Source organism: Plectropomus leopardus, chromosome 3 (assembly GCF_008729295.1).
Source record: "Plectropomus leopardus isolate mb chromosome 3, YSFRI_Pleo_2.0, whole genome shotgun sequence".
Classification (NCBI taxonomy): Eukaryota; Metazoa; Chordata; class Actinopteri; order Perciformes; family Serranidae; genus Plectropomus; species Plectropomus leopardus.
Window position 1 is genome coordinate 20374447 of NC_056465.1, and position 16907 is coordinate 20391353.

General features: G+C 39.0%; 1 protein-coding gene across 10 annotated transcripts in view; it reads left to right on the forward strand.

The window, feature by feature from the left end:
• Positions 1–16907, forward strand: part of adgrl2a (adhesion G protein-coupled receptor L2a) — a 107342-nt gene that overhangs the window by 39009 nt on the left and 51426 nt on the right. For all 10 annotated transcript variants that reach the window (XM_042516159.1, XM_042516172.1, XM_042516186.1 and 7 more), the window contains exon 3: positions 7862–8075. In XM_042516159.1, the coding sequence (XP_042372093.1) occupies positions 7862–8075 (214 nt within the window). The remainder of the gene's footprint in view (positions 1–7861; positions 8076–16907) is intronic.

The window sequence follows — 16907 nt, forward strand, 5'->3', positions numbered from 1 at the left end:
ACTACGGTATTTTCGACCGAATACTTTGCAGTAATATTGTAGGGTTGACTTTTGATGCTTTCACAAAATATTTGCACAATGCAATTTGATCATAATCATCAGTAATGTGTATATATTAACTAATTGGGTAAAAATAAATAACAATAGAAAAGCAAGAACAGTCTGGTAAGTTCAGAAAAATACATTACTTTACTGTAATGCAGCCTTTAAAATTAGGAAAACACAACACTTGCGATATTACAATATCCCAAATCTGAGAGATATCTAGAGTCTGTCCCAGCCCTAAATTAAACCAAATGTACCTCAACATGGTCTTAATAAAACGGGCATTAAAACAACAGCCTTGACTTCTCCTTGAAAACCTTAAAATGTATTGTAATTTGAAGCTCAAATCTACCAGTGGCCATTTGTTAAGAACTATGGGACAAAATTTACTGTTTGATGGTCATCGCAGCCATTTCATTACCAGAAGATGTCCTTGCTTTTTTGTGTGACCTAAAAAGCATCACCCCCCCTTCAGTCTCACACAAATACACACACACACACACCGCCTGGCCCCAGGGCTATCCGATATTAGACAGTGAGATGACATTGTGTGCTTGTGCGAGTGCAGTCAGCCGACATGTGCAGATGATGTGAAGTCAATAATGCATTATGAAAAAAGGGGATTTATGACCTTGATGAGCCCCATAGAGCTTAATTAGGCCTTAAGGTTGATTTACATACAAGTGTACATGGAATTTGATGAGGCTGTGTTTTCCTGCTGGTGCAGTGCGTTTTCATTTTGTCTGGCGGCAACACTTGATGCCTGGTATTTGTTCAAATTCTTCCGGATTAGAGAGAAAAAACATAAACCTTTCTTGGCTATACCAGACTTTGATGGTGTCCATGTTTTTTTGTGAACACAGTAAAATCATCAAGCACTAAGCTACAGGATCATATTTCCTTCCCGTGCAGTGATGGCATTTCCTGTACAGGCTTACAACTGCTGGTTTAGGCTGAGGAGTTAATGTTGAAAAAAAGTCTGTGACAGGGTAAATTTCTGCTTAAAGAAGCCCACTTTAACAGCAAAAGGAGGGAAAAAATCTGAGTCTTTTTTCATGGCGTCTATTCAGAGAGAAATGACAAGATCTTTTTCAGAGTCATGTACCTATATCAAAGATGCTCCTGATAGCCCCCCTGCTGTTGCTATGGAAGTAGCGGAGATGTAAATGAACTGGAGTGAATTGGATGGTGGAGAATACAAATGAGGTTGGAATGCTCATTCCCCTGCTGCTCTTTGCCTCTTCTTCTTCTCCCAATATCTCTCTCTGTTCCTGTCTGCCTCTCTCTGTGCAAGTCAGTTTCAAAGACCTGACATTACCCTGCGTTCCACATATTTTGACAATACACAATGTGATATGGGACCTTTTTTTCTTATATACTGTATTTCTTTTTTGTTAATGGATTCAGATCAATATTTCTTTTATTTTTTTAGGCAACACCACTATGGCTTTGTGCACATTCCTTTTTTTTTTCAGTCTGGCACCGTGCGTCGTGCTAATGGACGGATGAAATAAGAACAGAAAAATCAATGGTTTTTCCCCCTACAGAATAGCTTTGGCTTCTCACTGATCATCTCTGATATAAATATGAGCTAAGATGTCGTGTCAGTGTAATCGGTGCCACATAAGTCATCGCTTCAACATCAGTTGTCAAAGAGTTTAATAATCTACAGATGTTACGGGCTGAATTACAGAGGAGAAAAAACCTCGACATAAGTGACTGTCGCTTGCTGTTAGCCATGCCCAAAAAAATGACATCAGCTTTCAACACACGACACGGAGAAAAAAAAATAGAGACGCAGTCTTGAGTTTAAGTTAATGTTAAGAAATTCAAAAGAATAATATCTGTCAAAGCAGTAGTGTAATTTTTTTTTTTAGAATGGCCACACAAAGTCAGCAGTCTACCTCATACCCTGCTGTTTGCAGGATATATGCAATATTTTCTTTCTTCTCCTCCTCTGTGTGGACCTGACTTCTTAAGAATACATGCTGTTGTAAAGGATATCTCTGGATTATAGAATCAGCACTGTGGGAAGAGTCTTGACTTAAAGGTTTCTTTTCCCTCACAGACTTCCTTTGCTTGTACCATAGAGAGACGTGGGGAAGGGGTGGGGTGGCAAAACCTGGAGGACTCAAGCTGCGTTTCCTGTGGCTCCAAGCTAATGCTATAGGCCACACTTTCCTTTCACCCCAAATCCCCCCAGCAAGCGACCTTGTCGGCTCAGGAGTGCAGAATAATGGCGGGGCCAAACGGAGATGCTAGCTCATTTACAAGCAGCTGTTTAGCTCTTGTCAGAACGAGCGAGTAGAATCAAAGGGCTGCGTTAACAGTAGACGACAAGCGTTGGGAGCGTCCCCGTCACTTTTCTCAGTGGCGCTGGACAGAAAAATTATCTGGTTTCACATCAAAATAATCTGGAGACCTCTTTTGTGCTCTGGCCACAATGATGGCAGCGTGAGTGGCTGAATGGGCCTTTTGATCAGCCTCTGCTTTGCTCCTGGACTAACTCTGGAAGCATGTGTAACTCAAGTTACAAAGGGTCATTTTAATATGAAAACCATTTACTGGAGGCAAGATAGTCCTGATGAAAAGCAGAATAGCTCATCTGTCATTGCATTTATGCTGCATAATCAGCGCTAAGCAATGGTGGAATACTTTTATTTAATTGAGAAAGACTCAAGTTTGTTGCCCTCATTAAACATACGGCTGTTTCAGAAGCTGCATTTTATCTGTGTACACTCTCCATTTATGTCAGTAGCATGTACTGTGTGTCGCTTTGGGTTTGATCATGCTAATGTGTAGATTCATGGGACTTCATAGGAGAGGGTCCCTACATGGCTGATGAGGATCCTAATGACTCCTCGTTTGTGTGAAATAGGAAGACATTTTGTTCATTACCTCTGCTTCAGTGACACTCATATCCTACCAGATGGTCACTTTCCAATTGATTTGGCTCATCTGTGGAGAAAAAAAAAAATGAATTAAAACATTACAGCACCAAAGAGACAGCGCATAATGGGTCCACTTTACGTTCGGGAGTTTCTCGCAGTTCTTCCGCTGCAGATTCTGACCAGGCCTAATGTAATGCGAAGGTTACACATGGTGGTAAATGCCAGACTGGGAAGCTTTAAATAGATGTTCCTCATTGCTGTAATAAAGTGTTATAACCCATGGAAATAGAGGTCCTGTGCACCAATCAATGCCAATTACTAGCATGTGATAACAGTGTGTACAATAAGCACATGTCAAGAGGTTGAGCAATCATCTGCTTTAAAGAAACCAAATAGCTGTTTTCTAGCAGACTAAACAAAAATTGGCTCCAATTTGTTGCTTGTAAAATATGCAGTATTTTTCAAGGCTTATCGTGTAATTTCAGTCTGTGGGTGGAAAGAAAGAATAGGGCTTCAACTGCACGCTTTGTTGTCATGCAATGGCACTGATCATTGCTCAGCTCAATGCTGACTACATAGCTGATGAAGAGGAATTGAAAAGCTTTTCTAGTGGTGGTGGTGGTGGTGGCTGTGATTGGTGACCAGAATGCTTGATTAGTGTCAGCATGGCCATGATAAGGATCTGACCAGTGATGTCTCTGCGGCTCCACGTTGCCATGGCCACTAGATTGAGCTTTCCACACAATATTTATTGACTATGCCTTGATCCTTTGCTCCCTGGCATGTAATTAGTGCACATAATATTTAACTCCTCCTTTCTATAATTATTATTTTTTTGACTGATTGGCATCTCTATTTCCAGCCCTTGTTGTAGCTTTGGATGCACTATCACAGAGTGAACGTAACATCAAAGGTAGTAAAATAACATCTCATATTTCAAGGAGGTGTCTGAAGTGTGTGCTACCTGCGAAGAGCAGGGTGCCGAGTTTCCCTTTGAGTCTGTGTGTATTTGTGTGACAACCTGAAATGAACACAAGTAAAAAATCTTCTCGGTTACAGTCATGTGGTTCTGTTTTTGCGCCCATGCATCAGTGGTTTGCGCTACGTGTGGCGCCATTTCGTTCGCTCAGAACCCTTCTTCTTTTTCTAGAAAGGAACACAATACAGCAACAAGTGCTCTTGTGGCACTCCAATAAACTGTTAAGATCTCTGTAGATGTGATTTTAGAAGATTTCTGAGGATGAGTGCACAGGAAAAATAATTCCTAATATAATCAGTATTTAAACATCCAGCACATATTGATATTCTTGACACGGATTACTCTTACCATATGGAAAGTAAATAATTTTCATATCATGCATTCCCTGAATGATTATGCAAATGACCTCATGAGCAAAATAATGATTACTTTTCTAGCTCATTTGAATAATGAATTTCTTTAGTTAAGTGAGACATTGTGAGGCATTGTGCTGTGTTTATGTTAGATTCACTGTGATCATATTATTCTGTTGTAACTGCAATGCATCGTCGCGTCAAAGAATGATCAATGGTGTTATGCTGTCTTCATAATATCTGTATGAAAACTGAGCAAGAGGGTTTCTTTTATCATTATAATAATAATAATAATAATGATAACATCGTCGCTTCAAATTAATTATCAAGTGGTGTTATTGCTGTCCTTCAAATAAATTGTGCAAAACATGAAAGAAAACACCCATGCACTGCTGATTTAAGAGTAGACATTAGAGCAGGGACTTGCATCCATTGTGTGCTGGACTATTGGATGTCCCTATTTTTTATTATTATTATTATTATCATCATCATCATCAAATTTTTTTTCTGGATCACACCACCACATTGTGAAATTCTAAATTTCAAGAGAAATTATTTTGTGAGAAATCTTCCAACTTAAATAAATTGTGCAAAACATGAAAGAAAACACCCATGCACTGCTGATTTAAGAGTAGACATTAGAGCAGGGACTTGCATCCATTGTGTGCTGGACTATTGGATGTCCCTGTATAGATTTGTCTCTGTCACTCATCTCCCCATGTACCAAAAATACCACCCGACACCAGGGTGAAAAGTAGTTCAGCCTCAGGCCTAATCAATGGAGAGAGGCTTTTGGAGGTTGTTTACGATCATGCTTCTGGTCAATGATGCACAAACCTAGCTGGCGAATAAAGTGCGCTTAGAGGACGGCAATTTGGTTTGATTTCCAGAGATTTGAACACGAAAATGTACCGTTATTACAGGGCCCTGTCATCAGCGTGGCTGAGAAGTTGCTAGTGCGTTTCAGTAGGAGTCTTAGAGCATTCTCAAGCACACATTTATCTCCTCGTTGCTCCGGTCTCTGTTTTCCTACTTAAGTTGAGAGACTGCATCGGTTCTAAATCATAAAACCAGAAGCTGAGATTGTAAAGGCTCTGAGGAGGAATTTAAGTATTATAACAGTGTTCCTGGTACAGGGAGCATCAGTGGGTTTGGCTGTGGATTTGGAGATCAAACTCACAAGTCTTGCACATGGCCAAAGAACCAGCTCACTTCCAGCCACAAAATAGGCCAGTGCAAGGTAAAGTATCCCACGCAGCCATACGTAACTGCTGCCCAACGGCTCCATGTAAAGTGTGTTTGACCTCGAAAGTAAGACAAGTACTCTATTTTATAGAAAGAAATACATTTTTTTTTCTGCTGTGGTATCAATCATAAAGGCTTTTGAATTCCACATCATATATATATTTGAAAAGCTTTGCATCATGATAGCTGTTGAGAGAAAAGCAGTGGATAGATCCAATCTGAATTTTCTGCTTTCATGTCATGTTTTAAGTATAGAAATTTTAGTGTGGCATTGACTGATGTTTTACATATGTTCTTATCGTTACTACACACTGCACTGCTGATTTTTGATGGAGCTCTGCTGAAGTGCATTGACACGAACTCAAGATTGGCTGTCAAGTCCTGTTCCTAACACACCGTTTCTTTTTTTTTTTTCCTCCCCCACTTGGGCTTTTTCTCTCAAGCCAACATCTCTGATAAATTGTTTATCACCTTAAGCGTTTCTTTTTGACTCCAGAGAGAAAAGGGGCTGCAAAAATGAAATATGGCTGAAACCTATCATATTTGAAAGCCTTTACTTTTTCATGCCTATTGGTCACATGAGAAACTTTGCTGTCAGAAAGAGCAAGTAGAGGAAAAAAGATCCTTCCCTGATGATTGTATGCTCCCAAACAAATAAAGTCTTCTGGAGGTTAGATGGGCAAGCTGCGCTCCTCCATACAAATATATCCTTTGTTTACCCTGAGCTCTTTAGTAGGACTTTCACCTGATTGCTGCACAAACGGAGGATCAGGCAATACAAACTGACATTTATCTTCCTTTGTAAAATACCACAGTTGTATTTCTTTGGCGAGGGGCACAATACAGAATGCTAATCTCCTGCCATTATAGCATAGCATTTAATCAGACAAAGATAATTATATTGGTAGTTAATTGATGAAGCATCCAATAGGGTAAAATGAACTCGGCCTTTCCAGGCCAATTTAGCAGAGCTGAAGTCAGTGGCTTTAAGTAAACCGTTGCCACACAAAGAACATCTCAAAGGATGACTCATGAAAAGAAAAAGGGCTTTGTAATTATAAACAACTGCACATATGGATCGCTCTGACTTGTCCAGGTGCCAAACAAATTAGTGCATGAGAAGTAGTAAAGACACTTTTTTTTTCCTCTTCTTCTTTCTCTTGTGACTGTGAACCAAACCTCATTAGGGAAATAGAGGCTTTGGAGACACTAACAACATAGCCATCATCCGAGTTGCAGGTAACACCATTATTTAAAGGCTCAAAGAGGCGACAGAGTCAGCACCGCACACTGGCTGTAGTTATTATTCAGGGCTGCCAGTGGTTTAGTCAGAGTCCACAGAGGGGCAGCTGGCAATCTTTTTGAGCTCTATGCCACTCTCCTCTAATACTTCGCATATCACAGCCGTAGAAAGCTGCTCTGACCAAAAATACCCCATATTTGGGTTGCTATAGTTTATGCATGTAGTTCACTTTTAGTTTAAGTATGGCTTTTGGCATTGTTCACATTTGCAGAGCAGAAAGCCACAATATTGATTTCTTTTCTATTTTCCTACCCCCACACCCTCCCTGACAGATACACACACGCGGAACTTTTCTTTTTTTTTTCCCAGCCTCTCAATAGCCCGCCCTTCGATTGTCAGCGCTGCAAAGTGGATTAAATTACACTCATGTTCTACAGATGCTTGTTGTACTTTTTAACTTTGGATAGAAAAATGAGCTTTGCAAGTAAACCACAAGTCTATAGTGATGGACTGTTTGATGGTAGCATGTTCCCAACTGAAATGAAACACATTTAAGCAGTATGACAAAGAGGAAAAGTTGGTGGCAGACAAACTAAAAAGCAATTTAAAATGAATTTCTGTGTATATTTTTTTTACCATCGTACCAGCTGTTGGGTTTGTTGTTAGTGCTGTATCTGTGTTCTTACTATACATAGACAGGCGTAAGAGGTTACAATCCTCCAGACATTTTAGCTGACAAACTAGACTTTAATGACAATTATCGATTTTCTTCAGGACTAGTTAGGCACGGGGATGATATACTAACACCATTAGCCCACTGGTGCGGTTGAGATCTGAAATGTTCACTCAATATACTGATGTATGTTTGTCAGCCTAGAGGTCCAATCCAAGGTTCACTATCCACATATCAGCGTGATTCATCTCTCTAAACAGTTGCTTTTAAATAAAAAGGAATGCACAGAACTGCTGCTCTTGTGTATTTCCAGCACATCTAGCTCTGATATCCTGCCGTCTTTCATGCCGTCTCCCTCTGTGTCAGCCCGACTACACATCTCCCTTCGATTTTCACTGATAGAGCTCTTTCTCTCTCTCTTCTCTCCCTCAGGGTTTAGTCGAGCCGCCCTGCCATTTGGCTTAGTACGGAGAGAGCTGTCTTGTGAGGGTTACCCCATCGATCTGAGGTGTCCAGGAAGTGATGTCATAATGATCGAAAGTGCCAACTATGGCCGAACAGATGACAAGATCTGTGACGCCGACCCTTTCCAGATGGAGAATATCAACTGCTATCTTCCAGATGCCTACAAGATCATGTCACAAAGGTAAAACTGCCGACATCTACTGAAAAGAAAAGTATTACAAATGAGGTATCTGCCAAAGTTACAGGACTCTTAGAAAATAATTGACAGGGCTCAACAGTAATGGTTGCCTAGCTGCCCTGAGCAGCCAGATATGGACTGCTGTCAACCATTTCATTTTGTCTGGTTGCCCCTGTTGGCATCCATTTTTCCCGTGCTCAAAAACTCCTCTGCATCTCTTACCTTTGGAGTAAAATCTTCCGCCAAGGAGAATAACACATCTGTCGTCGGATTGATTTACTCCATCGAATATAGCAAAACTGAATGTAAGCGTGGAGAAAAAAAAACAGAAAAAAGGCAACAGTAGCCTGTCAGCATCAATAACCTGCAAGATATTAATGTTAGCAACTAGTGAGACAACTGAAGCCGAGCGAAAGAGAATTAAGAAACTTCACCAGAACTTGGGAGGTGAGGTAGGGCTGATAAATAGGAAAGAGCAGATTAAAAAAAAAAAGAGTGTGAGAGTGCAAAGCAATAAACACAGAACACACACCCTAAACCTTTTTCAGAAATATCAACACTACAAATTAACCTTTCGATAACATTACCAAAAACAAAGAGCTATTTTAAGTCACTCCTGATTTGACATGACTGACAAACTGCAGATCTGATCCGGCTTGGAGGAGGTAATTATTCTGTCTATTGTAATTTAGTCTGTTGAATACATTACCTTGCAAATGTGCATTCTAAATTGAGTATACTAACATTAGTCTATCACTGTTAGCTTTGGTTTGTTTTATTAGTGAAGCTGAGACGCTTGCTCTCAGCCAAATCCATTTAATGTAAGGTTAATTGTTTGTGTTAGTGTGTGTGTGTGTGTGTGTGTGTGTGTGTGTGTGTGTGTGTGTGTGTGTGTGTGTGAGAAGAGAGGAAAACAAGTCTGCATTACATAAAATATATCAAAATATATCTAGCTATATTTTGATAATAAATAAATATGTTGTCATTCCAATCAGAAAATATTATTATCCAGCAACTCAACTTTGGCCACCAAAAACTGATGGCTGTTTGCCAGCAGCATAAACATACCCTCTGACTCTTGATATAAAAAGTTCTTTAGCTTTTTTTTAGTGGATAAAACATTGAGGAAAACATTTTAGACATTGCCTTGTTTACTGCAAAAAATGTAGAAAGCATTTTTTTTAATAATCTTAAATATTTGGATTCTAAATGCATAATCATTATTTACCTGCAGCGGATAGTTCAGTGCAAAATGTGCTTAAAATTCAGAGAATTCAAAGTTCATTCTCTCAAATACTGTCTATAAGTGCAGTTCTGGGTGCTTCTACTTTAACTTTTACTCCACTACAATTTAGTAACAAGTATTTTATTTTTTCCTATACAACAATCATTTAGCAGCTCTAAATCATTTTAGTATTTAGATTTTAATTACCTAACATGTAATCAGTGAGAAATGAAACTACCTAGCAGTGTAAAGAATTGTTTATAAAATGCTTGACAACTTAAGAAACTACAAAATTAAAGTAATGCTTACATAGAAATGAATAAATGCTAATGTGTAATGATATATTTGGGGTTTTCACAGTCATGGAAAACTTTTTTTCAAGTCAAGAAATTTCCAGTATTTTCCATTCTGTGGTAACGTAATTTTTTCTGCAGTTGTCAACATAACATAACTATTATTCATTGATGTGTGACAACATTTTTTTTTGTCACATTTCATTTTCTCCCTGCATTCCTTTCTTTCATGTATGACAGCTATTTGAAATTATGTTTGAAAAGAGTTTAAATCTGCCAGGCAAGCTGTGCAAGAAAAAAAAGGGGGTTCCCTGAAAAGTCATGGAAAAGTTTTGAAATTTAGTCCATAAAATTTGTGGGAACGCTGCATAAAGGAAGAATAAAAAAGGAAATTTGCAGGTGACTACATTTAAATTTGATACTTAGATTACTTAATATTGTAGTAAAATGTCAGTTGCACACTTTTACTTGTAATGGAGTATTTAATAATGTTGCATTACTGTTTTTATTTTAGTAAATGATCTGAATTCTTTCTCCATCGCTGGCATTTTCTTCAATTTTAAGATACTGTTTTTCTGTGTTTTCCCTTTGGTAATTCCTGTTGGTCAGATTAAGGGCGGGCTCTTGGCAGTCCCGATTTACAGACTGATCACTGACCAGAGAGATGTCCCACATTTTAAAACCACTGTCTCTGTAGCTATCACTCATGCTCAAAGAAGGATGATTTATTGTGGAAAACAAACCCACGGAGGTGCATGGACTTGCACACACACACTCAACTCACTGGGGTTCCACGGGTAACACCGTATAGATGAGACCTTATACATGAGACCAGTTGTCACATAGGGATGCCATCTGAGCCAAAGTGCACGGGATGGAATGACATATGAGTGCCACAGAGAGAGCAATTGGACGGTATGAGGCCGTCAGCAACTCTAGCAAGCCACCTTGGGAAATAAAAAAATAATGAAATAAAACAGTGGAGCCCTTGTATTCAGGGGGTTTATTGTCAAGCCCTATTTGATGAAGTCAGATAGCTGACTCACATTGTCTGTCTTGAAAGGCTGCAGCACGCCCGCTCCCCGCTTGTGGCCCTGTGTTGCGCTGCCCTCGGCCTTGCGCGTACAAAAACAGTCCACTGAAGCACAAATTCCGACCCAGCAGGAGCCACCTGACAACAAACCCCAAACAGTCTCGCAGAAACGCTCTCAACCAGCGATTACAGACGACTCCGGTTCATTTCTCATATGCATATCCTGAGTGTGCCAGAGGCCGTAGTTCAGATGTTATTTTAAATGTGTTTTTAGCATTTCAATGTCACTGCTGAGCCATTGTACTCAGAGCAAAGAGGGAAATATGAGCGTTCTAAGAAAAAGTCCTGTGATATAAAGGGTGTCTGTCAGACGCGTGGGTTCAAAAATCACACATAAAGAACCTCGCAAGATCTGAGAGCACAGGGAGAAATCCAAAAGAGATCAAATGATGTAAAAAAAAAAAGTGACTGGCATATATTTACATAAAGTGGCATACATATATAATTCCTTTGTCAGTGTGAAAGTTCTTGTGAGATATATCACCAACGAAAGTGTGAGATTTATGCTATTGTTTATGTGAAAATGAGCCATAGATTTTTCAGATTAATTCCTATTTAGGTCTATATGATAGAGGCAGCATAATCAGTGCAGAAACTTAAAACAGTCCACTGCCATGAAAATAGATTCAAGGACAGCTTGACAAACGCCCAAGAGTGCATATGGGACTAATTAGTGATTTTTTATCTCTTGTCCATTTATTTACAGAAATAGACTAAAATAGGAAGCAAATGTAATGCCTCTGCTGCCAAAAATAATTATCCTCAAACCAGAAATGTGGTGTTTTTTTTTTTTTTGCCTATTTGGAATGCAATGTTTGTTTCAAGGTCTGAGCCCTTCACTTCTCTGCAAGTCAAAACTCTGGTGTGTGCTCTGGCTCCAGCCGAGGCTAACCCAGCTGAGATGTTCCATATGTGGGGCAACACACTGCACACAGTGTGTATGGAAAGAAAATAGTATTTCCTACTGTACAGTCTCCATCAGGAGAGGATTGAAGAGCCAAAATTATTTGTTGCCATAATTACCCTGGCCGGCTAATTTAAGTGTGTGGGGGAAAAATCACATTAGCACTTGTGTGGAAAACTGTGTTCACTTTTAAACATCTGAAATGAATGCGGTCCTGAAGTGTGGAGAATTGGATTGAGGCTTCGCTGAGTTTGATAGATCCTGTTGGCACTCCAAGTTGTTTTTATATCTGGCTGGCATATTATATTCATGAGCACAATGATTTTATGAAAATAGCCTTAGGACGGTTGTGGCTCAATTAGAACATTCAGCTGCAAGCAATTAGTCGACTCAAGTGGGTGATAATCTGTACAGGAATTTTTCACGTGGACACCTCCCCAGCAGATGTGAAACTGCATGGCAGTACAGTTTGAAATAATTAATTCATTGATAATAATATTCAGCGAGGTTTTATGTCCTTCTTTTCAGGATTTTAGTTCTTAATAATTACATTTCCTCCTCTGCACTGATGATAATGATAACGATTGCAACCACAACACATTCCTACCACACAGATAGTGTCTTTTAGATTAAAACTGTAATTTAAATGCATTTGGATATTATTTTATAATAAATTTAGCTGTACATGCACTCACTTTTTTATTGATTTAAATCTGACTACCGGTCCTTATCACAGTAGCTTGAGGAGCAGTAAAGATGACAATGACACATCTTGACTAATCATTTTCACAAAAAGAACATATTAAGATATTCAGTTTGAACAAGTGGCTTACATCTATTGATTTTTTTTTTTTTCTTGACTAATGAGCTTCATTGGAAGTATTCGATAACAAGGTCATTGATTACTGTAACATGACATGGCTGGGTCCTGCCGCTCCTGTGGATCGTGGGTTTTCCAAGCAGCCAATCATTGACAAGGATGATCAAAGCAGATGGCTCTCTAACCGACGACGTGAAATTCATTAGTGGGATTAGAGGACAGCTAGTTAGTTAATAATTATCATTAAAACGATCATTGCCGTTCACAATCGGGTATTTGCATGTTTTTAATTTGTAATGATGTCATCAGCTCGAATGTGACAGATTTTTACAAATGTTATTAATTTAATGGGGTTGTTAACAGCTGACTTGTAATGTTGAAATGACCCCATGAATATTAGCATGCAATTGTCAATAAATGCGAGGCACTTCTGGAGACTAAATGATGCTGCTTACACTATTTATATCAGTGACAGGACTGCTTGCGAGGCTCTCCGAGGAGCTCCATTGCTGCCGCCTGACAGCACACTGCCTTGTTCTTCCTCTCTGTACATACAGTGTTAGTGTTTATTTAAAGCACAGGAGATTAAGATTTCATAAAGATCCAGATTCAGCTCGGGGTGTGCACAAGTTCATGAGCCATGAAACTGCTCTCTACTCAACACTATATTGGTGACGATGGGCTAAATTTAAAAGTGTACAAGCTGTCATCAGTGATCCTCTCCAGCCAACTACTTATAATAATAAATAGCATTTGTGGAATGAAGTCATATATATTAAATATTTTTTTTGCATATTAAAAAGTGGTGAAATGACCAAGGCCAAAGCCATGGAGTCATCAGTGGGGTGGACCAATTCTGTTGAGGCTTCTGTCAGTGGAGCAACATCAGTTTGGCAGTATTTGCAGTACCTCTTTTACTGTTGTAGCTGTCACTTTCACATTTCTGGATGTATTAGACCCTTGTGGGAAAAGTTAATGAGCATTGATTCCTTATGGTGATATAAGATCTTTATAGAATTTTTGCATCAATGTTATAATAGATTTCTCAAGGATTTCATTGGCTGGATTTGTCCCAAAAAGACACACCTGCCACACCTGTCTGCATATTTTATCTATGAACTCATTTTAGTTTCCAGACAATTTACTATATGATAATATATATCAATGTCCCACTATAAAATGACATGCACCACCAGTGTTATCAAAATTATTGATTATCAGTACACATAAATTTTCATATTAATTTTCTGTAGTATCAGTGCTATCGACATTACTCACTGGCTTTCATTTCTCTTCAACAGCAAGTTGACACACACACACACATACACACACACTGCTGCGGCGTCCCAAAAGCTCCGCCTCCGTTAGCTCACTCACTCACTCAGTGTTGTCTCCTCGTCACTCGTCTCATTCGCTCTGGTTGCATAGAGGCTTTTGTGGCACAGTTTTAATGGTGACCAATGACCCACCCCTATTTGACAATGATAATAATTTTAATGTTTTACAAGTTCGAAACAACAACATCAATTAATCAATCAATGATTAACATATATTCTTTTCCTGCCAATGTTTCTAAAGATAAAACTGAATCTGTCGTGGTTTATTAATTTTTTAGATGAATCAAACATCGAAAATCATTATTAAACGTCCCCAATAGCGTGGCATTCTGCTCATGTTTAAAAGGGTCACATACAGCATGGATTAAAAAGTATACACTCTCCTTGGAAGTTTTCATGTTTTATTGTTTCAAAGGAGCTTTAAATTGGCTTTTTTTGTGTGTTTACTTCTTATCAACAGAAAAAGACTCTTTCATGTCAAGGTGAAAACAGATCTCTACAAATTGATCTGAATTAATTGCAAATGTGAAATGGAAAACATGTTTGAATAAGTATTCACCCCTTCAACATCATTTTTTAGTATGCACCTTTAGCAGCAATTTCAGTCTTGAGTCTCGATCAGCTTTGCTCTTATGGACACGGCACTTCTTGCAAGGGGATCAAAAGTTAACAGCCTTTTTTTGAGTTCAGCCAGTTCGTGATCTGGACTCTGACTCTGCCACTCCGGGACATTAACATTGTTGTTTTTAAACCATTCCTGTCTAGCCTCGGCTTTATGCGTGGGTGTGCTAGTATTGCATTCAGCCGTCTTATAAAGGTCACATTTAGACCTGCAGAATGTCACAATAGTATTTCCATTGACTTTAGTGGCATGGCAGTATACCTTTTGTTGGTTTGAAAATCAATAGGTGAGATGGACGGATGTGAGTCAGACAGCCGCCCTCCTGAGTCTGCAAGAGCCTGGAATCCCCCCGTTGAGCACCATTGGCAGCTCCAGTAAATATAACATAAACACAAGCATATGACAGTAATTACAAGTTTCTGGGATGCCGTCCCCCGGATATTGGCTCAGACCTGAAGATGAAAGCAGGATGCTAATGGTTAATTTCTAACGACCTATTTCCTGAAACATTATTGGGCCACCCCCTTAGAAAATGGTCTAAATATACTGATATTGGAGGTGATTATACATCCAGTGTGTGTGTGTGTGTGTGTGTGTGTGTGTGTGTGTGTGTGTGTGTGTGTGTGTGTGTGTGTGTGTGCGTGCGTGCGTGTGCGCGCGCGTGCGCGTGCGTGCGCGCGTGTGCATGTGTCCTGTTTGCAACAGATTGTTTCTTTCGCTGCCATTTTGTGGCCCTGGAAATGATTTAATTTTTCAATGGCCTGTCTGCTATCAACAGGCTTGCCTCTTGAGAGATGTCTGCCTTGATAATTGTGCCATGAACCTCATCAGCATTTCAGATGAAATGGAGCTAGACGGGTCACTTTGAGTTTAAGAGACGCTAATTTGATTGAAATTCAAACTGGGAGCACCAGGAAGTAGATTGTGCCTTTTTCTGTAATGTGCTCCCCTCACTCATGTCGCTTTTCTCCTCCAGTTACACTGCGATTGTTTTCGCTGCTGAAGCTATTTTTTATATTCTGAATTACAAATGGCTGCTTAGGATTCCTGAATGCTGTGGAGTGTTGAGGGATAGAAAATTGAGCAGCGGGGGCAAAACAATCTCGGATTCAGCGACTGAGGAGCCTCTTCCTTTCAGTCTAAAGTGTATGTGTCACATGAGCAGCACATGACGTGTCACATCATGAGTGACCTCTCTGACTGGCACCAGTACTGATGTGCTGGTTCAAAGTAAAAACACTATTTTAAATAATAACTCAAAGTCGTAAAGACAAGACTATTCACAGTGATTATTTTTCTTTAGTATATTGATTTATCAGATGAAATGTATAAAACACCAGCTCTTGGCTTGATAAACCAAGCCTTTTGCCCACTAAATGATACACCGTTAAAAAAAACTTTTTGTTTTAACTTTAAAAAGTTAGCGTCCAGACTGCTTAACAATTTTAAGTTGACTGAATTTGAGAAAATAAGTTGAAGTAATTCCGCAGATATTCATTGAATGTGTCATTTAATCAGTCATTCAGGACTGGACAAGCATTTGCTTCTTCCTACTACTTTTCGGACATGAAATGTAAAATGAATGTTGCTCATTGAAAATCTGTTGTGTATGTTCACTTTAATTTTTGTTTGTGTGTTTTACGTGCATAGTATTTTATTTATGTATTTTAAATGTTTGAAAGAAATTTATTCAGTATCATATGAATTAGCGCCCCACAAATGACGTTAGGGTCCAAAATGAGCACCCAAGTGAAAATGTGGGGAGAGGTTAGGGTTAGCATACCTTTGTTTGCTGCACAGACTCTAGAGATTAGCTATGATACGCAAGTTAAACATTACGCAGCTTGCACTGCACATTTATTTAGTTTATTTTGTCGAAACACATCCGAACATCAATCTTATGCCTGTCATGTCGCAGTTCTACCTGTAACAATGCATTAAGTGATGTCTGACACTGAACATTAAATGCGGCTGCACAGAGCTATCATTTTTGCTAAATGGATCAGTAAAGATATTCAGTGACTACATCACTGTGTCCCATCTAAAAATGAAACTTTTCATGTTCAAACATATGTTTGGCTTTTTTGTGCTGAATCATTTTATGGGCTGACATACTTGCTGATAACAATGTATTTGTGATAAGCTAATATCAGCCAGCATGTCTACTTCACTAAATACAGTACATTTGTACATTTCATTAGGACGGTGCATATGAACGAATTGTAAATAAGATTTGGTGTAAGCTAAAATTTACACTAGTTAAATAAGTACACCCAAGCAAAGCATTGTTAAAAAAACGGCATTACATGTTCTAGGTGATAAATCACTGAAGAAAAGATCTAGATTACAGTCTTTATGGTTCAGATGTGCTTTATAGCAAATTAGCGCCTTTTACTACGTTTGTTAGTGGAAATAGAGTTTGTAGAATTCCTCATGCTCAAGGCGATTTATTATTCATTTAGCACATTATCTTCATGTCCAATTATTCCTGTGACATGCTTTATGACAGCAGTGGAAAAGGTTAAATTGCATGTGGATACA